Genomic DNA, 24,360 nt, shown 5'->3' on the forward strand with positions numbered 1-24,360 from the left:
TTTGCATGGGAGGAGTTCCCAGGGGGTCGTGTCCTAGATTAACAAGTAAATGTTGACTTATCTGCCTGCTGTAATGTTTCATGATTTCAGAGCAATTCATAACAAGGGGCTCTATTTGGCACACTCCCCATGGTAAACTCTGGGCAGGCTGTGGCCTTCCGTGGGCAGCTTTTAGCCTTCCGTGAACTGGGAAGGGGAATAACTTCACCACGGGCTGAAAATCAACCTACCTGATCAACAGAGTTTACTGTGTGGTCCACTATAATGTGCATTGAACAGCTTGTGCAGTTTTGACCAATTCTGAATAATGGGGCACAGTTTTTGTAGTAAACCAGAAACAGTGCAAGAGCAAGTGTGGTTATTCTTCTGCTCTCTCTGATGTGATTAATTCTGGTGATGCACATTCTCAGTCTTGTCTGATCCTGGAAGTTAAGCCTGGTTGGTACTTGGATAGGAGACCACCAAGGAAGACTCAGCAGAGGAAGGCAATGGACAACCACCTCGGCTCCTCACTTGCCTTGGAAGCCCCTTGCTGGGGTCACCATAAGTCCTGGATGGGAGACCACCAAGGAAGACTCTGTAGAGGAAGGCAATGGACAACCACCTTGGCTCCTCACTTGCCTTGGAAGCCCCTTGCTGGGGTCACCATAAGTCCTGGATGGGAGACCACCAAGGAAGACTCTGTAGAGGAAGGCAATGGACAACCACCTCGGCTCCTCACTTGCCTTGGAAGCCCACTGCTGGGGTCACCATAAGTCCTGGATGGGAGACCACCAAGGAAGACTCTGTAGAGGAAGGCATGGACAACCACCTCGGCTCCTCACTTGCCTTGGAAGCCCACTGCTGGGGTCACCATAAGTCCTGGATGGGAGACCACCAAGGAAGACTCTGTAGAGGAAGGCAATGGACAACCACCTCGGCTCCTCACTTGCCTTGGAAGCCCACTGCTGGGGTCACCATAAGTCCTGGATGGGAGACCACCAAGGAAGACTCTGTAGAGGAAGGCAATGGACACCCACCTCGGCTCCTCACTTGCCTTGGAAGCCCCCTGCTGGGGTCACCATAAGTCCTGGATGGGAGACCACCAAGGAAGACTCTATAGAGGAAAGCAATGGCCAACCACTTCTGATTCTCGCTTGCCTTGGAAGCCCCTCGCTGGGGTTGCTGTAAGTCTTGGATGGGAGACCACCAAGGAAGACTCTGCAGAGGAAGGCAATGGCCAACCACCTCTGCCTCTGAACTGCTTGAGAACCCCTTGTTGCGGTCGCCATAAGTCAGCTGCGACTTGAGGGCACTTTTCACATAAACATGTTTCCATCAGCATAGGGCAAAGCAGGCTTGGAAGTTATCAGCTGATTAATTATCACATCATTTTTATGTGCAGATTTTTTTTTTTTAAAATGGGACTTTCAAATAGCTGTTGTGTTCTGATGGTCATGCAACACATCACCTAATGCCCTGCCACAAGGACTCTTTGTAGCAGTCTCTTGTTCTATATATTTTTGGAGATGGGGGTTTCCTGCCTCATCACTGAGAACAGAAAAAGAGAAGGCAAAATGGTGGAGGACCTCCTGTCTTAAGAGGTCACCTGGCTACATAAGAACATGAGAGAAGCCCTGTTGGATCAGGCCAATGGCCCCTCCAGTCCAACACTCTGTGTCACATAAGAACGTAAGAGAAGCCCTGTTGGATCAGGCCAATGGCCCATCCAGTCCAACACTCCGTGTCACACAGCGGCCAAAAAACCCCAGGTGCCATCAGGAGGTCCATCAGTGGGGCCAGGACTACTAGAAGCCCTCCCACTGTGCCCCCCCCAAGCACCAAAAATACAAAGCACCACTACCCCAGACATAAGAGAAGCCATGTTGGATCAGGCCAATGGCCCATCCAGTCCAACACTCCGTGTCACACAGTGGCCAAAAAAAACCCAGGTGCCATCAGGAGGTCCATCAGAAGCCCTCCCACTGTTGCCCCTCCCAAGCACCAAGAATACAGAGCATCACTGCCTCAGTTGCTTGACAAACTGGCTTCCACAATCCAGAAAGAAGGCTCCATTCCATTAGTTTCTCCCTTCTCCTGTAATTATAGTATGACGCCTAAGAGTCGGAAACCGTGACTTGCCAGCACTGCAAATATCGTAGATTTAGTCACCAGTTTTTGCAGTCACACAAACTATGAACTTTTAATGGAAGGCGGGGGAAACATTACATCCGCTCTCTGGTGGGCCACAAAAGCTGTAAGGACATCCCAGTGGTCTTAAAAGAAGATAATAGCATCTGGCTGGCATGGGAACCCACAATCTAAAAATATTAAAGGGAAGAAGGGGTCGGGGGGGGGGTGAGTGTGTGGTTAGCTAGAAGTGCATGATCCAACACTACGTAAATTTAATCGAAGGCCACATTTGGGATGCATTTAATTGGTTTGGGTTCTTTCTCAGGGACAGTGACAATTTGTAACAATTTTTCTTAGGTTGTGTAAAAGTTAGATACAGTTTTAAAACCATGCAGTGGTGTGCAGGGGCAGCGATTTCTGTTTCGTTCAACTTTCAATTTATTATCATGTCAAGTTCTTCTAGGGCTGGTAGCGAACAGGGAGTACATGTCTGGAGGCACGAGGATGAGGCAAGATGCCCACCCAGGCAATGGGAAATGTGTTCTTTGCCTTCTCCTCAATTCAGACTGGAGGCAACTGCAGAATGGTGCTTGGCTTCAGTGATGGATGCCGGCCAATCAGCCAGAGTAGAGGAGCTATGATGCTTACTATGTGGTCCCGGATTCAGGGGCGGAATCATAGAGTTGGAAGGGACCTCCAGGGTCATCTAGTCCAAACCCCTGCACAATGCAGGAAACTCACAAATCCCTCCCCCTAAATTCAGAGGATACTCATTGCTGTCAGATGCCCATCTAGCCTCTGTTTAGAAACCTCCAAGGAAGGAGAGTCCATCACCTCCCGAGGAAGCCTGTTCCACTGAGGAACCGTTCTAACCATCAGGAAGTTCTTCCTAATGTTGAGCCGGAAACTCTTTTGATTGCATTTCAACCCATTGGTTCTGGTCCTACCCTCTGGGGTCACAGAAAACAATTCCACACCATCCTCTAGAGGACAGCCCTTCAAGGACTTAAAGATGGTGATCCTATCACCTCTCAGCCGCCTCCTCTCCAGGCTAAACATCCCCAGCTCCTTCAGCCTTTCCTCATAGGACGGTCTCCAGACCCCTCACCATCTTCGTCACCCTCCTCTGGGCCCCTTCCAGCTTGTCTATATCCTTCTTAAAATGTGGTTCCCAGAACTGAACACCAGGTGAGCTACCATCACTTCATGTGATCTGCACACTATACCTCTGTTGATACAGTCCAAAATTGCATTTGCAATTCTAGCAGGAGCTCCTTTGCATATTAGGCCACACCCCCTGATGTAGCCAATCCTCCAAGAGCTTACAGCACTTGAAGGATTGGCTACATCAGGAATGTGCAGCCTAATATGCAAAGGAGCTCCTGCTAAAATTCCACCCCTGGTTAGCTAGGTGCAGGTTACCAATTACCTTCTTAAGTGTAATGAAAAAGGCCCTTTATCAGCAAACTGAGGGGGAAGTGGCTGCAAACAGGTGTAACAATACTTTCATCCTCAGTCTCAAAATGTCAGTTTTTGCACAACCCATTGACCCTTCTAACAATTCGGCCTAGTGATACACCCATTTCCTTCCCACTTAAGAGGTCCAGCTCCGTGCACGGCAATACAGTGTGTGCATGGAGAGAAATCATGCGGCATTAGCTCTCTGGTTCTCCTGTACACCAGGCGGCAGACAGGAGGCCCTCTGCCTTCCCTTCCTCTATGGACAGAGAGAAGGGGGAGAGTATCTGTCAGAGCCAAAGCACCCTGTAAGAACATACGAGAATCCATGTTGGATCAGGCCAATGGCCCATCCAGTCCAACACTCTGAGTCACATAAGAACATAAGAGAAGCCATGTTGGATCAGGCCAATGGCCCATCCAGTCCAACACTCTGAGTCACATAAGAACATAAGAGAAGCCATGTTGGATCAGGCCAATGGCCCATCCAGTCCAACACTCTGTGTCACATAAGAACATAAGAGAAGCCATGTTGGATCAGGCCAATGGCCCATCCAGTCCAACACTCTGAGTCACATAAGAACATAAGAGAAGCCATGATGAATCAGGCCAATGGCCCATCCAGTCCAACACTCTGTGTCCCACAGTGGTCCAAAACCTCAGGTGCCATCAGGAGGTCCATCAGTGGGGCCAGGACACTAGAAGGCCTTCCACTGTGCCCCCCCCCCAAGCACCAAGAATACAGAGCATCCCTGCCCCAGACAGAGAGTTCCAACAATACCCTGTGGCTAATAGCCACTGATGGACCTCTGCCCCATACGTTTACCCCACATGTAAGTGAGGCTTGGAGGAAACAAAGGAGAGGCAAAAAGCAGAAGGGAAAGCTCTTTTCTCTTCCGAGTCCAGACAGAGAGGATGGAGAGCGATCGTTACATTCCTATCCCGCTAGGGACGTAAGGAGACAAGATTTTTCTTTCTCTAGTCCTTCTGAAGGTGGCGGAGGAGGGAGAAGCCTCAAAAGTCCTCTAAGATACCTTTCCAGCAGCACCACGCTTTGCACGAGGAAACTCATGCAGGAAGTACAAAAGTATCTAATAAAAAAACCTGAGCCACGCAAAAGCCTGGGAAAAAAGGGGGGGCCATCTTCTTAAACAATTCTCATAAGCAGGCCGGCACAACTGGGAGACAATTTCCATGTTAGCCTGCTTGCCGAAGCTCTCTCTGCCGCCAAACAACGAGAACAGATAATAACCATTAGTAAATCAAACTCCTTGGCAATATCCAGCTGTGCCTCGTGCATTTACATACAGATAGAATGGGTATATGTTTTTAATATGTATGCGATAACGCACTTTTCCCCACAGCTGAAGTGTGTCTTACAAAAGGAGGAGGCGAATGGGAGCGGTATTGCCATGAGATAATAAAGTGACCTAGATAAAGTATTAGCCGGCGATTGATCTCAAACAGGGGGGAGGCTGCCTCGCTCTGACCTGGTTACTTACTATGCATAGATTCTATTAAATAGAGCTTAGGGATTGAAAGCTTTCGGGGGGAAACGGTGGCACCGAGGCTGAGATCGACAGCGTCTGGATAGGAGTGTGCAAAAACTGGTGTCCTGTGTGAGCATCGGGGGGGGGGGGGGGGAGCGAGCCACACCTGAAGAACCGTGCGCCTCTCAGCAAAAAGTGGGTCTACTGTGAGGCCAGCGCTGGATGGAGTTTTAAATGGCGGCGCAGAAGCCAGAGGCTTCAGCTAAACGATTCTTCTGCCTTGCCGTGTTTCCTTGAGAACTCAGATGCAGATGTTGGCCGTATCAAAGCTGAAAAGCCTTCCTGTTTAATTCCATGCCCCTCCGTGTCTACCTGTGCATCTGGAGCCAGTGAGAAGATGGATCTCTCTTCCTGGATCAACCAAGGAGGAGGCGACTTCCAAGAATCGGGTAATGCAGTATGCATTGAAGTATAGCCTGACTTGCCATATGGAGACCTGGGTTGCATCATCCGTGTACCATGAAGTTCATTGGCTGACTGTGGGCCAATTGCCAGGTGGAGTGAGGATAAAGCAGGGTCAAAAGGCATATGGCCCAAGCCAGGTCACCACTCTTTGTTTTTTGGGTTACTCTGCTCTGTGTGCAGCCAGAGCAGACCTTCATGCTCTCAAAAAGTGCCCTTGGACCCTTTGGGATCATAAGAACATAAGAGAAGCCATGTTGGATCAGGCCAGTGGCCCATCCAGTCCAACACTCTGTGTCACAGAAGAACATAAGAGAAGCCATGTTGGATCAGGCCAATGGCCCATCCAGTCCAACACTCTGTGTCACAGAAGAACATAAGAGAAGCCATGTTGGATCAGACCAATGGCCCATCCAGTCCAACACTCTGTGTCACACAGGGGCCAAAGCCCCCCGAAGTGCCATCAGGAGGTCCATCAGTGGGGCCAGGACACTAGAAGCCCTCCCACTGTGTCCCCCCAAACACCCAGAATACAGAGCATCACTGCCCTAGACAGTTCCAACAATATACTGTGGCTAATAGCCACTGATGGACCTCTGCTCCAAATCTCCTCTTGAAGCTGTCTATGCTTGTAGCCGCCACCACCTTCTGTGGCAGTGAATTCCATGTGTTAATCACCCTTTGGGTGAAGAAGGACTTCCTTTTATCCGTTCTAACCCAACTGCTCAGCAATTTCATTGAGTGCGCACGAGTTCTTGTATTGAGAAAGGGAGAAAAGTACTTCTTTCTCTACCTTCTCTATCCCATGAATAATCTTATAAACTTCTATCATGTCACCCCTCAGTAGATGTTTCTCCAAGCTAAAGAGCCCCAAGTGTTTTAACCTTTCTCCTTAGGGGAAGTGTTCCAACCCTTTAATCATTCTAGTTGCCCTTTTCTGCACTTTTCTAATGCTATAATATCCTTTTTGAGGTGTGGTGACCAGAATTGTACACAGTATTCCAAATGAGACCGCACCATCGATTTATGCAGGGGCATTATGATACTGGCCGATTTGTTTTCAGTTCCCTTCCTAGTAACATAGGTCAAACACTCACATCAAAAGAGACACGTGGTATGCAGAGGTTTCTGGATCTCATTCAGTATTCATGGGTTCCTCAGAGCACAGTTGGAGATCCACATGGAATCCAGTGTGTCAAAGATACTTCCCCATGAAAGCAGCGCCCTCCTCTCTTCCTCCTTCACTCCAGTGGGACTCAGTCAGGAAAACGTCCCAGAGTTCATTGATATCGAGACTGATGACGCTAACTTAGATGGGAGCTGCATCAGGAGTGGATTTTGGAACACTGAAGCAGTTAAAATCCTGGCTTTTCAAAACGCATTTAATAATTTAGCAATCGTTAGCAGTGTGGGAAAAACACCACAATCATCCTATCGTTGCTACTCTTTAATTATACTGAATTGCCTGTACAATACCAGTCTCCATGATAGCTCATATCCAGAAAGTGGGAAACGTCCATTTTACCCTCCACTCCAATGCTACAGCCAAGCAGCTTCTTTTATCTGGGAACTTTTTAAAAAGCTGCCTGCTCCAGTGGTCAGGTCATACTTATTGCTTCTCTCCAGCAATCCTGACGGCTGCGGAACTCACTGCTACTTGCTAAGAAAGCTTTCATGGTGGACAGGACGGTTAGACAAGACAGGTAAACGAAACCTCCACATTCAGTCGTAGTATATCATTGAGCGCCAGAAGCCGGGAACAACCAAAGGAAGGCTATCACATTCTTGCCTTGCTTGTAAGTACCTGTAGACATTGGGCTACCCTCTGTTGGAAACAGAACACTGGGCCAGAAGGATACTATTCTCAGCCAGTTCCTTACGCTCAGTCATCTGGACTGCCTGTTGGAGAGAACCTGTGGATTTCTTCCTAAACATTTTCAAATAGTTCTATTTGGCAACAGAGCTTCTAGATCTCAGAACAGTTTCAAATAACATAGATCAGAGGTGCCCAGGGACCAGTTTTGTGGAAGGCAATTTTCTATGGAAGGGGGGGGGGGGCGTGATGGTTTCAGGATGATACAACTATGCACTTTATATCTATTAGTTTGGTGTAGTGGTTAAGTGTGTGAACTGTTATCTGGGAGAACTGGGTTTGATCCCCCCCTCCTCCACTTACAGCTTGGGTCATGGCCAGGAGTCAGCCATAGTTTTCGTAGGAGTTGTCCTTGAAAGGGCAGCTGCTGCAAGAGTTCTTAGCCCCACCCACCTCACAGGGTGTCTGTTGTGGGGTAGGAAGGGAAAGGAGATCATAGGCTGCTCTGAGATTCAGAGTGGAGGGCGGGATATAAATCCAATGTTTTCTTCTTTTACATTGTAATATATCCTGAAGTAATTATACAACTCACAGCCTGGCTGCTAACAGGTCACGGACCGGTACCAGTCCACAGAGCGGGGGTTGGGGATCCCTGCCATAGACAACACACAGGCCATGTTTTTAAAGAGTTAATTTCAATTGCTGTACTAAATGGCAAAAGCTTTAGCAGCACAATCAGTGTGGCCGCCTGAAGAGGGCCCTCAATCGGTTCGCCAACATGCGGGCAATCCAACCCTGGCTCCAAGCAGAGAGCAATAGCTGGGCTGCCCCTCACTCGTCCTCAAGGCCGCTTCAGTCCCACAAAACACCCCACCCAATTGGGGGCCACAAAAGCCAAGTCAACTGCTCCCCTGCCCAGGGGTCCCAACACAGCTGAGAATCGCTTCGCCGTTCCTTACAGTAAATTGAGCTACCCAAGCCTTTCGTGCGCACTTCCTTAGTTGGGGGGAAAGACGGCTTTGGGAGGAAACGTAACTTGAAGCTCCAGAAGCAATCAGAATTCGGAGGTCCAGAACTGAAGCAAGACTGCTGTTCTGGGCAAGGCACCTGGGACATCTTCACCTGCCCTTCACCTGGAACCAGAGCCGCGAGGCAAACTAGGCCATTGCCTAGGGTGCTGGCCTTCTGGGAGCGCCAAATTGGGTGCTCTCCATGTGACTCAGCGACATGATGATTGTGACGGGGGAGGGCACCACGTTAGCCTGGCATAGGGTGCCAAACAATCTAGGGCCAGCCCTGACTGGAACCAGTGGACTCCGTGCCACCAACACCCCTCTAGAATATGTGCCAACAACACCTCAGTTTGGTGTAGTGGTTAAGTGCGCAGACTCTTATCTGGGAGAACCCGGTTTGATTCCCCACTCCTCCACTTGCACCTGATGGAATGGCCTTGGGTCAGCCAGAGCTATCTTATCTGGGAGAACCGGGTTTGATTCCCCACTCCTCCACTTGCACCGGCTGGAATGGCCTTGGGTCAGCCAGAGCTCTCTTATCTGGGAGAACCGGGTTTGATTCCCCACTCCTCCACTTGCAGCTGCTGGAATGGCCTTGGGTCAGCCAGAGCTCTCTTATCTGGGAGAACCGGGTTTGATTCCCCACTCCTCCACTTGCACCTGCTGGAATGGCCTTGGGTCAGCCAGAGCTCTCTTATCTGGGAGAACCGGGTTTGATTCCCCACTCCTCCACTTGCACCTGCTGGAATGGCCTTGGGTCAGCCAGAGCTCTCTTATCTGGGAGAACCGGGTTTGATTCCCCACTCCTCCACTTGCACCGGCTGGAATGGCCTTGGGTCAGCCAGAGCTCTCTTATCTGGGAGAACCGGGTTTGATTCCCCACTCCTCCACTTGCACCGGCTGGAATGGCCTTGAGTCAGCCAGAGCTCTGTTATCTGGGAGAACCGGGCTTGATTCCCCACTCCTCCACTTGCACCTGCTGGAATGGCCTTGGGTCAGCCAGAGCTCTCTTATCTGGGAGAACCGGGTTTGATCCCCACTCCTCCACTTGCAGCTGCTGGAATGGCCTTGAGTCATCCAGAGCTCTCTTATCTGGGAGAACCGGGTTTGATCCCCACTCCTCCACTTGCAGCTGCTGGAATGGCCTTGAGTCAGCCAGAGCTCTCTTATCTAGGAGAACCGGGTTTGATTCCCCACTCCTCCACTTGCAGCTGCTGGAATGGCCTTGGGTCAGCCAGAGCTCTCTTATCTGGGAGAACTGGGTTTGATTCCCCACTCCTCCACTTGCACCTGCTGGAATGGCCTTGCGTCAGCCAGAGCTCTCTTATCTGGGAGAACTGGGTTTGATCCCCACTCCTCCACTTGCAGCTGCTGAAATGGTCTTGGGTCAGCCATAGCTCTCTTATCTGGGAGAACCGGGTTTGATTCCCCACTCCTCCACTTGCACCTGCTGGAATGGCCTTGCGTCAGCCAGAGCTCTCTTATCTGGGAGAACTGGGTTTGATCCCCACTCCTCCACTTGCAGCTGCTGGAATGGCCTTGGGTCAGCCAGAGCTCTGTTATCTGGGAGAACCGGGTCTGATTCCCCACTCCTCCACTTGCAGCTGCTGGAATGGCCTTGGGTCAGCCATAGCTCTCTTATCTGGAAGAACCGGGTTTGATTCCCCACTCCTCCACTTGCACCTGCTGGAATGGCCTTGGGTCAGCCAGAGCTCTCTTATCTGGGAGAACCGGGTTTGATTCCCCACTTTTCCACTTGCAGCTGCTGGAATGGCCTTGAGTCAGCCAGAGCTCTCTTATCTGGGAGAACTGGGTTTGATCCCCACTCCTCCACTTGCAGCTGCTGAAATGGTCTTGGGTCAGCCATAGCTCTCTTATCTGGGAGAACCAGGTTTGCTTCCCCACTCCTCCACTTGCACCTGCTGGAATGGCCTTGGGTCAGCCAGAGCTCTCTTATCTGGGAGAACTGGGTCTGATTCCCCACTCCTCCACTTGCACCTGCTGGAATGGCCTTGGGTCAGCCATAGCTCTCTTATCTGGGAGAACCAGGTTGGATTGCCCACTCCTCCACTTGCAGCTGCTGGAATGGCCTTGGGTCAGCCAGAGCTCTCTTATCTGGGAGAACCGGGTTTGATTCCCCACTCCTCCACTTGCAGCTGCTGGAATGGCCTTGGGTCAGCCAGAGCTCTCTTATCTGGGAGAACCGGGTTTGATTCCCCACTCCTCCACTTGCAGCTGCAGGAATGGCCTTGGGTCAGCCAGAGCTCTCTTATCTGGGAGAACCCGGTTTGATTCCCCACTCCTCCACTTGCAGCTGCTGGAATGGCCTTGCGTCAGCCCTAGCTCTCATAGGAGTTGTCCTTGAAAGGGCAGCTTCTGGGAGAGCCCTCTCAGCCCCACCCACCTCACAGGGTGTCTGGTGTGGGGAGAGAAGATATAGGAGATTGTGAGCCACTCTGAGTCTCTGATTCAGAGAGAAGGGCGGGGTATAAATCTGCAGTCTTCTTCTTTTCCTCTGGCTGTAGCATCAGCCGTCTTTCCTCCACACTCACAGGGTCCTTCCAGTACCAAATGGCTACGGAAGCTGTTGGGTGAGGAGCCCATTTTCCATGAAGGCAATGCAACATGGGACAAACACAAATCTTTTTTTTTTTAAGGTCTCATTCTGAAGCCATCATGCTTTTTTAATTATTAAAAGGAGTAAAAAAAGAAGAAGAGAATCCTGTCTTATGAGAAGCATCAGCCACCCTAGGGCAGGTAGTTGGAAAGATATATACCTCTTTGTCGCTGTTCCTATCGGCATTCACCCTTTGGCCTCCGTCTTTATGACTTTACACCCTGGAGTGGTGTTATAGCTTCTGAATGCTCACATCTATACCGGGGGTTGGAAGCGCAAACTGCAGATGTTTTATTTATGAGTGGCAGGCCTATCGCATCACGGGGAAAAAAACCATGCATTTACAAAGAGATACAGGTTTTATGAAACCCCATTCTGTTGGTTTAATAGTCAAGCTACCCAGCCATAGGATAATAACAACGCGGAAGGTAAATGCATCTCTCCCTCTAGAACCTGTTCCAAGTTCTCTCAGATGTGACTAAATGCAGGAACCTTCCAACCATCAAAAGCTAATAACCCCCCCCCCCCAAACCCCAGCAAATTAAGGCAGCCTCAAACCCTCGCTACCCCAAGAGAGAACGGACGGGCAGGGAGAAAAAAAACACAAAAGTTCCGCCCCACTAAGGAAACTGCTTAAGTGCTCTCTTCAGCATCGATCGAAACCGCTCATATCCATATGCAGATCCACGGTCAAACCTTCCATGTACTGAGGAAGAAGCTGAGAGGGAGACAAGACGTCTGATAAGCCTAGAGAAGGCCGATTTTTTCCCCTTGGAGCTGCAGGCCTCCCCACCCCCCCATCTCACCTCCTGCAACCTGTTTCTGAAAGGCCTTCAGGTGCAACAGCAATCTGCATTTCTGTAGGTGAGGATGTAACAGAGCCCCATGGTGCAGAGTGGTAAAGCTGCAGTACTGTAGTCCGAGCTCTCTGCTCACGACCTGAGTTTGATCCCAGCGGAAGCTGGGTTCAGGTAGCCGGCTCCAGGTTGACTCAGCCTTCCATCCTTCCGAGGTCAGTGAAATGAGTCCCCAGCTTGCTGGGGGGAAAGTGCAGATGACTGGGGAAGGCAAGGGCAAACCACCCCGTAACAAAAGAGTCTGCCGTGAAAATGTCATGACGTGACGTCACCCCAGAGTCGGAAACGACTGGTGCTTGCACAGGGGGCTGCCTTTGCCTTTAGGCGAGGGCGTGGGAGTAGGGACGGGCGGAGGGGTGGTCTGGAAGAAGGAACAACCCTGGATGAGGGTCCCCCCCCAAGTGTGCCCTCTCAGCTGAGTGAGCGGGAGCCAGCTCACATTATTTTAGCCTCCAGCTCACACATTTTTGTCTTAGCTCAGGAAGGATGGCCCCAGAGCACGCTCATTGATGCAGCAGCCAAGTTCAATTCACAACTTTGACACTATTAGCTCACAGAGTAGAAGACTCCACCAGCTTAGAGGGAGCTTTGCCCTCCATGCATAATTTTATGACTCTCTTATCATGTCTCTCTTTAGTTGTCTCTTTCCTACAAGATGCCCAAGGTTCCCTCTAAGCTGAGCTAGTGTGAGCTAGCTCACAGTGTTTTAGCCTCCGGCTCACTCATTTTTGCTTCAGCTCAGGAAGGACGGCCCCAGAGCGCAACAATTTATGCAGCTGCTCACAACTTTAATGCCAGGAGCTCACGAAGCACTGTTCCCTCTAAACTGAGTTAGCGTGAGCTAGCTGACAGATTTTTAGCCTCCGGCTCACACACAGTTGTCTTCGCTCAGATAGGATGACCCCAGAGCATGTTAATTGATGCAGGAGCTCACAACTTTAATGCCAGTCGCTCACAAAGTAGAATTTTTGCTCACAAGACTCCACAGCATAGAGGGAGCATTGGTTTCCCCCCCAACCCCAAAAGGAGGCAGAGGAGGAGAGAGAGCCTGCCTGCCTCCTGGGTCAGCTGGGCAACTCCAGCAGCTAAAGTGGGGCCAGGCGTGTCCACCTACATGCTCTGCTTGGCTGCACACATCTGCACATGCTTCATCCCCATTGGTAGCTGCCCTCCCCTGGCTGCAAGGAGTCCTCTACTCCAGGCTGGACTGGCCCAAGTTGGGAGGGCAGGCCACGGCCCCACCAGGATATAATATTATAATGTTATGGAAATAATAATCGCGCCTGAGGAAAAGCATCGTTGAAACAGGAATTGAAATACCGGCTGTCATGGGATTTATGGAGATGGAACATTACTACATGTATCGGGTACTTTGGAATCTTCAGGAATACTGTGAATTCTACAGGAGTTCTGTGAACTGTATTCAGAAGGACTGGACTGAGAATTTCTTCATGGGAATAATATTTCTATGGTTTGCCTGCCCTTATTGAGATAAATATTGTATATATTTTAGTAATTTTGGTCATAGTAACCTTTGGGTTTATGTGGTTGGTTTCCTGTGTGGCGTCTCTCATTGTATGTTATTTCTTGGGACTGGCCTGGACATTAAGAAGAAGACTGCAGATTTATACCACGCCTTTCTCTCTGAATCAGAGTCTCAGAGCAGCTCACAATCTCCTATATCTTCTCTCCCCCACAACAGACACCCTGTGAGGTAGGTGGGGCTGAGAGGACTCTCCCAGAAGCTGCCCTTTCCAGGACAACCTCTGCCAGAGCTCTGGCTGACCCAAGGCCATTCCAGCAGGTGCAAGTGGAGGAGTGGGGAATCAAACCCGTTTCTCCCAGATAAGAGTCCGTTCACTTAACCATTACACCAAACTGGCTCTCAAGGGCATAGAACCCCACAAAGGTAGATGGCCGAGCCCAGGCTGCTGCTCGTCAAAACCTGCAAAGTTCCTGGTCATGCCTCTGTGAGACGCAGCGGCCTAAACAGCCTGTACGAGCCAGAAACGGCCACGTTTGAATCACTCTCTGTGTAAAGTGGCATTTCCTTTAGTCTGTCCTGAACTTGCTGCCCATCAGCTTCACTGGGTGCCTTGGAGTTGCAGTATTTTGGGAGAGAGGAAAAGGTTCTCTTTTGTCAACTCTCACATTCTGAGATCTTTCACATTGCCTACTGCCAGTTCTTTTGACCTGAGATGTCAGGGATTGAACCTGGGATCTGGAACCTTCTGGGGCCTTCTTTTGACTTGAAAACCCCATGAGGTAGAACCATGGGGGTTGCTGTAAGCTGCAACTTGAGGGAACTTTCTAGAAGAAGGAGAAGAAGAAGAAGAAGAAGGAAAGAAAGAAATATCCCGCCCTATACTCTGAGTCTCAGAGCGGTCACAGTCTCCTTTACCTTCCCCTCCCCCCACAACAGACACCCTGTGAGGTGGGTGGGGCTGAGAGAGCTCTTACAGCAGCTGCCCTTTCCAGGACAACTCCTACAAGAGCTCTGGCTGACCCAAGGCCATTCCAGCAGCTGCAAGTGGAGGAGTGGGGAATCAAACCCGGTTCTCCCAGATAAGAGAGCTCTGGCTGACTCAAGGCCATTCCAGCAGCTGCAAGTGGAGGAGTGGGGAATCAAACCTGGTTCTCCCAGATAAGAGAGCTCTGGCTCACCCAAGGCCATTCCAGCAGCTGCAAGTGGAGGAGTGGGGAATCAAACCTGGTTCTCCCAGATAAGAGAGCTCTGGCTCACCCAAGGCCATTCCAGCAGCTGCAAGTGGAGGAGTGGGGAATCAAACCCGGTTCTCCCAGATAAGTGTCCGTGCACCAAACTGGTGTAGAAGGAGACGACGACCCTGCCCTTCACCCAGTCTCAGAGCAGCTTACAATCTCCTTCCTCTCCCCCTCCCCACAAAAGACACCCTGTGAGGCAGGTGGGGCTGAGAGAACTCTGAGAGAACTGCTCTGAGAGAACTGTAACTGATCCAAGATCACCCAGTTGGGTGTAGGTGAAGGAGTGGGGAATCAAACCCGGTTCTCCCAGATAAGAGTCCGCGCACTTCACCGCTACACCAAACTGGCTCTCAAGAGGAAAGGCGCCACACCCAGCAGGGGGCCCACCCAGGAGATCATAATGAAGAATGAAAACAGTTTGCTCAGGACCGGTTGCAAAGCAGTTTCTGGCCCCCCCCTAATGTGAACGCCTTGCTAGAACTTGAAGGATGCTTTTGTCAGAAGAGTGGCTTTCAACAGCAGAGGTCATCAGCGCCAATGCCCAGTTCATCGCAACGGCTGCAAAGGTCGATAGATGAAGGTGCATTCGGAGCAAGTTCTAACACTCGGGGCCTGGCCGGAATAGGAGACCGCACTGAATGTCAGGGATTCCCACCCTTCATTAAAACCCTTCGTGAAATGGAGCTAACCGTGACAACGGAAGGAGGGGAGAACTTATCTGCATGACTTGCCAGCATCTGCCGGCTGTCAGGGCTGGAAGCAAAATTGAGATTTAAGGTTGGCTAACTTGTGGAGAAAACACAATCGACAAACTTCAGCCTGTAATAAATTAGCAAAGTTTTATGGTTTGCGTCTCGAGGAGGACTCACCATTAACTCTTCTGGAGCCGGGCGTTCCTTGGGTTGTTTTCTCATGCTGAGGACCAAAAAGAAAGAAAGAGATGCTGCATTTGTTTTTGTTTTTTAAAAAACGATTTCCTGCATTCTCCTAAAACGAGGAAGGTTTTTTAAGTCACCAATTTCAGATGACCACTAATGAGCCGTGATGGGGGAGAAATTAGCTTTGCATATAAAACTTGAAGGATGGATCTTCTTCATCTCTATATACACCAGAGAAAAGTAGGCTTATAAACACTTTAAATAAATAAGTAAATAGGTTAGCCATTACCAGGGCTTTTTTTGTAGCAGGAACTCCTTTGCATATTAGGCCACACACCTCTGATGCAGCCAATCCTTCTGGAGCTTACAGGAGGCCCTGTACTAAGAGTCCTGTTAGGCTCTTGGAGGATTGGCTACATCAGGGGTGTGTGGCCTAATATGCAAAGGAGTTCCTGCTACAAAAAAAAGCCCTGACCATCACTATTTTCCTTCTGCTTCGAAGCTCATGTCCCAGAACAGTACTGCCACCACTTTCTTTCTTGCCCTCATTGCTTTCTCCGGATTACTTTGAAGAAGAAGAAGAAGAATTGCAGATTTATGCCCTGCCCTTCTCCCTGAATCAGAGACTCAGAGCAGCTCACAATCTCCTCTATCTTTCCCCCCACAACAGACACCCTGTGAGGTGGGTGGGGCTGAGAGGGCTTCTCCCAGAAGCTGCCCTTTCAAGGACAACTCCTGCGAGAGCTCTGGCTGACTCAAGGCCATTCCAGTAGCTGCAAGTGGAGGAGTTCTCCCAGATGAGAGTCCATGCACTTCACCACTACACCAAACACTTAACCACTACTGGTGCATTCACAGCTGACTAGAAGGATGGTAAGTGGGGCTGAGAAGCTATCCCAGAAATTGCCCTTTCAAGGACAACTCTGTGAGAGCTCTGGCTGACCCAAGCCCATTCCAGCAGGTGCAAGTGGAGGAGTGGAGAATCAAACCAGGTTCTCCCAGATAAGAGTCCGCACACTTAACTACAACACCAAACTGGCTCTAGTTTCAGGATGTTCTCAAGGTAGGCATAAAAATGTGACTTTGGTGGGGCTCCCTCTTTCTCATGTGCCTCAGTGACCTCTGACTGGCCGAGCTCACTGGTAACTCCATGGTCACCTCCAGGTGGGTTCTGCATGACATCTGGAATGAACCTCTAAGACAGAGGTCCCCAAAGGCACCAGGGTTCCTGCCAACTCCTCTCTTGGTGCCCACCAAATTGTGTAGAGAAGGTGGTTGGGGCCAAGTGGGCTGTCACCCACCAGGATTTGTGATTGAAGATCTGGTTGATGATGCAGTTTAAGCAACCTAGTTTCAGTGGCAAGTTCAGTGTTCATTTTATTCTCTCTTGCCCGTCTTTCCTAGTGCGTTTTAATTACCCCTCTCCTCCTCCGCACGTGGGCTTCCCCTGTGTATGTAGCTCCACCTCCTGCAGCAGCCATTTTATGGTTGGGTCTGCCTCCTGTGGCAGCCATTTTGTGGTTGTACTTACTACCCTGTATCAGAATCACAAAGGTGCCCACAGGCTCAAAAAAGTTAGGGATCCCTGGTAGGGATGGGCACGAACGAAGAAAATGCGATTCACTTTGTGGTGTGTGCGGTTGCTGAACCACGGACTGCCATGAACTTTTAGCAGTCTAATGAACTGGTTCAGTTTGTGATGTGGTAGAATGCTCCACCTCGGTGTACTAGAGACACAAAACTCCAAGTTTGGAGAAGATTAGATTTATGGGGTCCAAATTATGGACCCCCCCCCCAAGAAGGTGCTCCAGGAAAGTGTTTTCTGGAGAAATGACAGCCACAAGTTCAGGAGTGTATAGAAGGGATCCTGTGCAAGTTAAAGACATTAAGGATGCAGGGGACCCCCCCCCCCGGACACTCCTCTACCTGCCCTCCAAGTTCTACCCTTTTGTTGCTTTGAAGTTTGGTAAACATTTAGATTGAGGGGATGCAGTCTGTCTCCAGCCACGAACCGCCACAAACAGCCTGAAAGTTCATGAAAAGTTTGCGCTGGTTGACCTGCCGTGAAATGTCGCTTTGTGAACCTCGAACTGCTCAAAATTCGTCATGAACAGCCACCCTATGTGCACACTTGAGACTCATAGCTACATCCTGAGCTCCAAGAGGCACATTTTCATTGTCCCGATCAAGAAAGCTGCACCAACCAAAGGCGCATGGAATCGCCTCCTCCTAAATGAGAGTACTAATTATGGGAAGTAATTAATATCTCAAGTTTTCAGACACTTCTGTTGTCCTTCCAACATGTCTAGAAAGATAGGACAGCCTGGCTGTGAATGGGCGAGTGGGGCTGAGAGAACAGGGACCTAAGAGGCTCACCCAACTCACATTTGTAACTCTTACACCACAGCATCTTGCCCAAATTATGCCACCCAGAACAGCTGCCATGTCAGAGGGGCGCAGTCAAAACCAGAGAGGCCTTAAGGGTTGCCAGGTCCAATTTAAGAAATATCTGGGGACTTTGGGGGTGCGGCCAGGAGCTAGGATGTGACAAACGTAACTGAACTTCAAAGGGAGTTCTGGCCATCACATTTAAAGGGGCCGCACACCTTTTAAATGCCTTTCCTCCACTGGAAATAATGGACAGGGGCACCTTCTTTGGGGGCTCATAGAATTGGACTCTATGGTCCAATCTTTTTGAAACTTGGAGGCTCTTTTGAGGAGCGGCAGTGAATGCTATGCTGCAAATTTGGTGCCTCTACCGCAAACAACAGCCCCCCCCCCCTAGAGCCCCAGATACCTGTGGATCAATTCTCCCTTATACCCTATGGAAATCAGTCTCCATAGGGAATAATGGAGTGCCCGGTAGACATATCTCTCCCCCCCCACACTTTTTGATGATGCTGAAGCAGGGGGGGGGGGCTCCAAACCGGGGGATCCCCTGCCCCCACCTGGGGATTGGCAACCCTAGAGGCCTATAGCCCTCTGAACATGTAACATATTCATCTTTGCATGAACTCTTGTAAGCCGGAGACCACTTCTTCAGATGCATGAAGTGTCACACTCAGTCGGCAGATGTTAACATACACGTGGTGCATAAACCGGAGGGGGGGGGAGGAGATTGTGACAGAGAGACCAGGGAGACCACCGTGCACACACTTCCATGATTGCATTGCAGTTAAGAGCACAAGTGAAAACGTATCTGGTTGGAGGAACAAACCATCTATTCCTGATAGCCAAGGAACTGGCAGATCAAGATGAATGGGCCGATAATTACTTACTGCAGTGAGCGAGAGCCCATCCCCAGCCTCTGCTTAGCCCAAGGCTGAAAGTGCCAAATCCACATACTGATTCCAGCTCAGCAGCTTCTGGCTGGAACTCCCCTTCAAAAAATGTTTTGCTCCCTATTGCGCGTTCTTGAATGCCCAGACTGCAATGTTCTACTCTATGGTTGTTGAACTGGGCCCACACTGACTTGCATGTAAAAGCCAGGGGCCTCCAAAATGATGCCCGTGAGCACTAACCAACACCTTTCCCTGATGCCCGCCAAGTATTTTTAGAAAGTGATTGGGGGCAGGTGGGGCTTTTGACCAGCAAAGTTTCTGATTGGCTGTGCAGATTTTTTTTAATGTTGCTTTTGCGGTAGCTACCGCCACAGCACAAGGTTAAGAGAACATGAGAAAAGCCATCTTGGATCTGACCCATGGCCTATCCAAGAACGTTAACAAGTTAGTGAGGCGAGATCTTCCCTAAGAGAACCCATGCCAACAGCTTTTGTTCATCGACGTGCCTGCTCATTCTGCCTTTAATAACGGTGTCCACTAACTTACCCGGTATTGAGATCAGACTGACTGGCCTGTAATTTCTTGGATTTCCTCTGAAACCCTTTCTAAAGATGGGAGTGACATTAACCACACTCCAGTCCTCGGGAATGGAGGCAGATTTTAATGAGAGCGTACATGTTTTTGTCAGCAGCAATGTTCCCTCTAAGCTGCAGTTTTGTTTGGTGTAGTGGTTAAGTGTGCAGACTCTTATCTGGGAGAACTGGGTTTGATTCCCCACTCCTCCACTTGCACCTGCTGGCATGGCCTTGGATCAGCCATAGCTCTGGCAGAGGTTATCCCTGAAAGGGCAGCTACTGTGAGAGCCCTCTCCAGCCCCACCCACCTCACAGGGTGTCTGTTGTGGGGGAGGAAGATAAAGGAGATTGTGAGGCGCTCTGAGGCTCTTCGGAGTGGAGGGCGGGATATAAATCCAATATCTTCTTCTTCTTCTTCTTGAAAGGACAGCTGCTGTGAGAACCCTTTCAGCCCCACCTACCTCAAAGGGTGTCTGTTGTGGGGGAAGGAGTTAAAGGAGATTGTAAGCCGCTCTGAGTCTGTGATTCAGAAAGAAGGGCGGGGTATAAATCTGCAGTAGTCTTCTTCTTCCTGTGAGCAAAAATTCTACTTTGTGAGCTGCTGCATTAATTAGTGTGCTCTGGGGTCATCCTTCCTGAGCTAAGACAAAAATGTGTGAGTCAGAGGCTAAAAATCTGTGAGCTAGCTCACGCTAACTCAGCTTAGAGGGAACATTGGTCAGGAGATCCACAAGTTCACCTTTGAGATCTTTCAGAACTTTTGGATGTATGCCATCCGGGCCTAGCGATTTATCAGTTTTTAAACTGTCTATCACTCATAGGACCTCCTCTCTTGTCACCTCAATCTGACTCAGGTCTTTCAACATCCCTCCCAAAACCAGCAGTTCTGGAGTGAGCAAGCACTTCTCATCTTCCATAATAAAGACAGAGTCAAAAAATGCATTCAGCTTCTCAGTCACTTCCTATCCTCCTTCAGTAATCCTTTTACCCTTTGGTCATTCAAAGGGTAAGCTGCAGCACTGGCTCCACCTCCTGTGGCAGGCATTTTGTGGCTGCACGCACCATGCAGTGGCAGAATTCCAAAGGTGCCTGCAAAGACAAAAAGGTGGGGGACCCCGATGTAGACTCTCCTGTCTGCCCAATGTAAAGAGATCAAAGTTCTTCTTGGCACAGGTGTGCAGATCACTGTGTTTGACCACACAGTTGACCACCACAGGCATTGATGGTCCAGAGCAGGGGTGGCCAAACTGTGGCTCGGGAGCCACACGTGGTTTTTTTCACACATATTGTGTGGCTCTCAAAGCCCCCACCATCACCACATCAGCCAGCTTGGAGAAGACATTTGTCACTTTAAATCATTTATCCAAGCCAAGCTGGTAAGGGACTTGGAGAATGTATTTAAAGTTGCTTTCTTTCTCCCTCCCCATCTATCTTCCTTCCTTCCTTCCTTCCTTCCTTCCTTCCTTCCTTCCTTCCTTCCTTCCTTCCTTCCCGCCTGTTCTCAAACATCTGATATTCATATCTTCTAGCTCTCAAACATGTGACATTTATTTTATGTGGCTCTTATGCTAAACAAGTTATGTTAAACAAGCATTGGAGAAAGTGCAGAAAAGGGCAACTAGAATGATTAAAGGGCTGGAGCACTTTCCCTATGAAGAAAGGTTGAAACGCCACTGGCCTGATCCAACAGGGCTTCTCTTATGTTCTTATGTGACACAGAGTGTTGGACTGGATGGGCCACTGGCCTGATCCAACAGGGCTTCTCTTATGTTCTTATGTGACACAGAGTGTTGGACTGGATGGGCTGTTGGCCTGATCCAACATGGCTTCTCTTATGTTCTTAAGTTTGGCCACCCCTGGTCCAGAGGTTGTTGTTGGCCACTGAGGGGGATACAAGGTCTATTGCAGGGCCCTGTCTTTGGGTTCCTATCTTTGCCAGATGGTCCATTATTGCTAGTGGACAGTGGCTTCAGGCAGGAAGAGGTGCTCTGTAATCCCATGGCTGGCATCAGTGTACTTGAGATGGGGAAGCTGCTGGGACCCAGGGACCATTGCTTCTGAGTCCCTCCTCACTTGCTCCACCACTATCTGTGCTCCCAGCTGCATGTACTGCCCAGCATCACCAGACAAAGGGTTGAGGGGAGTGAACATTGCTGTGAGCACAGGAGGTCTCACAAGCGGGCAGGAAGAAGAAGATGATATTGGATTTATATCCCACCCTATACTCAGTCTCAGAGCTGCTCACAATCTCCTTTACATTCCCCCCCCCCAACAGACACCCTATGAAGTGGGTGGGTGTCACGGCTGGGGCCGGGTCAGGCAAAGTCCAGAGGCAGTCCGAGGTCTGTAGCCAGTAAGCAGGAGGGTCCGAGGCGCCAAATCCGAATCACTGTAGAAGTATCGCAGGTCTGAGGTCCAGAAGCCGAGGTCAGGGAGTCCAGAAGTCCACAGCCAAAGTCAGGGAGTCAGGAACCAAAGTCAAGCCGGAGTGGATGCTAGAATGTCAGGGAGATGACTAGTTGCTTCCACAAAGCTTCCTCCCAAAGCCCACAGCTATATAGCCCTCTGCTGGCTGTTGCCCGTTTGGGCTAATTGCTGGCTCAGGGAGGCAGCCAGGATCCTGTTACCACTCAAGCATCCTTGCTCTTAGAAGGGCCAGAATCCTCTCAGAACTCAGGGCTCAGGGAGCGTCTTGCTTGTGAGCGTGCCGCCCTCCTCCGATCCCTGAGGTCCTGCCGGAGGCGGTCACGCACACGAGCCACCCGAGAGGGCGAGGCAGGGGGGCTGGGATCTTCTCCAGCAGGAGGCAGGGGCACTGGTGCAGGTGGCAGGGGCACAGTTTCCTCATCAGACTCAACTTCCTCTGAAGGGTCCCCAGCACCCATGACACTATCCCCCCCCCAGGGCCCCCCTCCGTCGAGGGACCTGGAAGGTCGGGGTGGTCGTTGTGGAACTGGTGCACCAAGTCCGGGGCATGAAGATTGTCCTCGGGCTCCCAAGACCGGTCTTCTGGGCCGTATCCCTCCCAGTCCACCAGGTACTGGAGGCCTCCACGATGGTACCGGGAGTCCAGGATCTGGCGCACCTCATATTCTCTCTCGTCATCCACCAACACTGGTGGTGGCGGCGGTGGGGAAGGAGTCCGAGCTGGGTCAGGGGGTGCAGCCGGAACAAGGAGGGAGCGATGAAACACGGGGTGAATGCGGAGATGGGGTGGCAACTGGAGCCTGAAGGCGACGGGGTTTATTTGTTCAACGACGGGGTAAGGGTCCAATGAACCGTGCATCCAGCTTGTGAGACCGACCAGGCCGGCGCAGGTAGCGAGTTGAGAGCCACACCTGATCCCCCGGCTGCACTGGAGGGCCTTCTTGCCTCTTTCGGTCCGCAGCCCGTTTATATGCCTCCTTGGCTTGCTGTAGCTGCTCTCGGAGCAAGTCTTGGCTGGCACGGAGTTCTTGCAGGTAGGCATCGACGGCGGGGACATTCGTGGGTGGTAGGATCGCTGGGAAGAACCGAGGGTGGTACCCGTAGGTTGCAGCAAACGGGGTCATTTGGGTGGATGAATGGACCGCGTTGTTGTATGCAAACTCCGCTAGGGGCAATAGAGTGGTCCAGTCATCCTGCTGGTAACAGGTGTAACAGCGGAGATATTGCTCTAGCGTGGCATTGGTGCGCTCTGTCTGGCCATCTGTCTGTGGGTGGTAGGCCGAGGACAGGTGCACTCGAGTACCCAGGCTGGAATGGAGGGCTTGCCAGAACCGAGAGGAGAACTGAGGGCCCCGATCGGAGATCAGATGGGCTGGGAGTCCATGCAGACGAAAGATGTGTTGCAGGTAAAGCTGGGCCGTCTCCTGAGCTGTGGGGAGTTTCGGGCACGGAACAAAGTGGGCCATCTTGGTAAATAGGTCGACGACCACCCAGATACAAGTCTGACCCTTGGAGCGTGGAAGTTCCGTGATGAAGTCCATCGAGATGGTATCCCAGGGTCCTGAAGATGTGGGCAAGGGCTGCAGCAACCCTGAGGGTTTGGCTGGGATGTCTTTGGCCCGTCGGCAGACGTCACAGGAGCTGACATAGCGGGCAACATCAGCGCGAACTCGTGGCCACCAGAATTCCCTTGTCAGCAAGTGGGTGGTCTTATGCTGTCCAAAGTGCCCGGCGAGGGTAACGAGTCGTGGGTCAGGCGTAGCACTTCTGCCCGCAAGGGCCCGGGCGGCACATAGAGGCGTTCGCGGTGTAGCAAGAGGCCGCCTCGAGTCGTGAACTCCCCTGTTGGGTCATCTTGGAGAGCCTGGAGGTGTTGCTGGACCCAGGGATCATTGGCCTGGCTAGCCCGAATGTCCTCCACGAGTGCTGGTGAAGTGGAGGTGGCTGCAAATACTGAGGGCGGCAGGATTGGAGCAGCGGGCGCGGTCTCAGTTGAGGCAGGGGCGTATTCCGGTTTCCGGGAGAGCGCGTCTGCTTTCCGGTTCTGGGTATGGGGGATGTAGGAGATCCGGAAGTCGAAGCGAGAGAAGAATAGGGACCACCGGATCTGGCGCTGGTTGAGACGGCGGGTGGTCTGGAGGTGTTCCAAGTTCCGGTGATCGGTGAGCACTTGAACAGGGTGGCGAGCCCCTTCGAGGTAATGTCGCCAAACCTCAAACGCCGCCTTGATCGCGAGCAACTCCCTCTCCCAGATGGTATAGTTCCTCTCTGCAGCAGTGAGCTGCCGCGAGTAATAGGCGCAGGGCTGTAGTGGCTGGGACGGCTCCTCGCGCTGGGACAGCACTGCTCCCAGGGCCACGTTGGAGGCATCAGCTTCCACCGTAAAGGGAAGCTGGGGGTCGGGGTATCTCAGGAGTGGCCCGGTGGCAAAGCGAGTCTTCAGGGTGGAGAAGGCGTTATCGGCCTCTGGGGACCAGTGGAAGGGTTCTTTGGGGCGGAGTAGTTGAGTCAGGGGTGTGGTCAGGGATGCGTAGGCCGGGATGAATTGCCGATAGTAGTTGGCAAAACCGAGGAACCGCTGCAGGTCTTTGCGATTCTGAGGAGCCTGCCAGGTCAGGACCGCTTCTACTTTTTTCGGGTCCATGAGGATCCC

The 24,360-nt window shown here is 51.0% G+C and overlaps 1 protein-coding gene across 2 annotated transcripts in view; it reads right to left on the reverse strand.

Annotated features, from left to right (window-relative positions):
* Nucleotides 1-24,360, reverse strand: part of MAP2K5 (mitogen-activated protein kinase kinase 5) — a 267,295-nt gene that overhangs the window by 24,125 nt on the left and 218,810 nt on the right. For both annotated transcript variants that reach the window (XM_060260130.1, XM_060260131.1), the window contains one exon: nucleotides 15,416-15,461. In XM_060260130.1, the coding sequence (XP_060116113.1) occupies nucleotides 15,416-15,461 (46 nt within the window). The remainder of the gene's footprint in view (nucleotides 1-15,415; nucleotides 15,462-24,360) is intronic.

Source organism: Heteronotia binoei, chromosome 19 (assembly GCF_032191835.1).
Source record: "Heteronotia binoei isolate CCM8104 ecotype False Entrance Well chromosome 19, APGP_CSIRO_Hbin_v1, whole genome shotgun sequence".
NCBI classification, from domain to species: domain Eukaryota; kingdom Metazoa; phylum Chordata; class Lepidosauria; order Squamata; family Gekkonidae; genus Heteronotia; species Heteronotia binoei.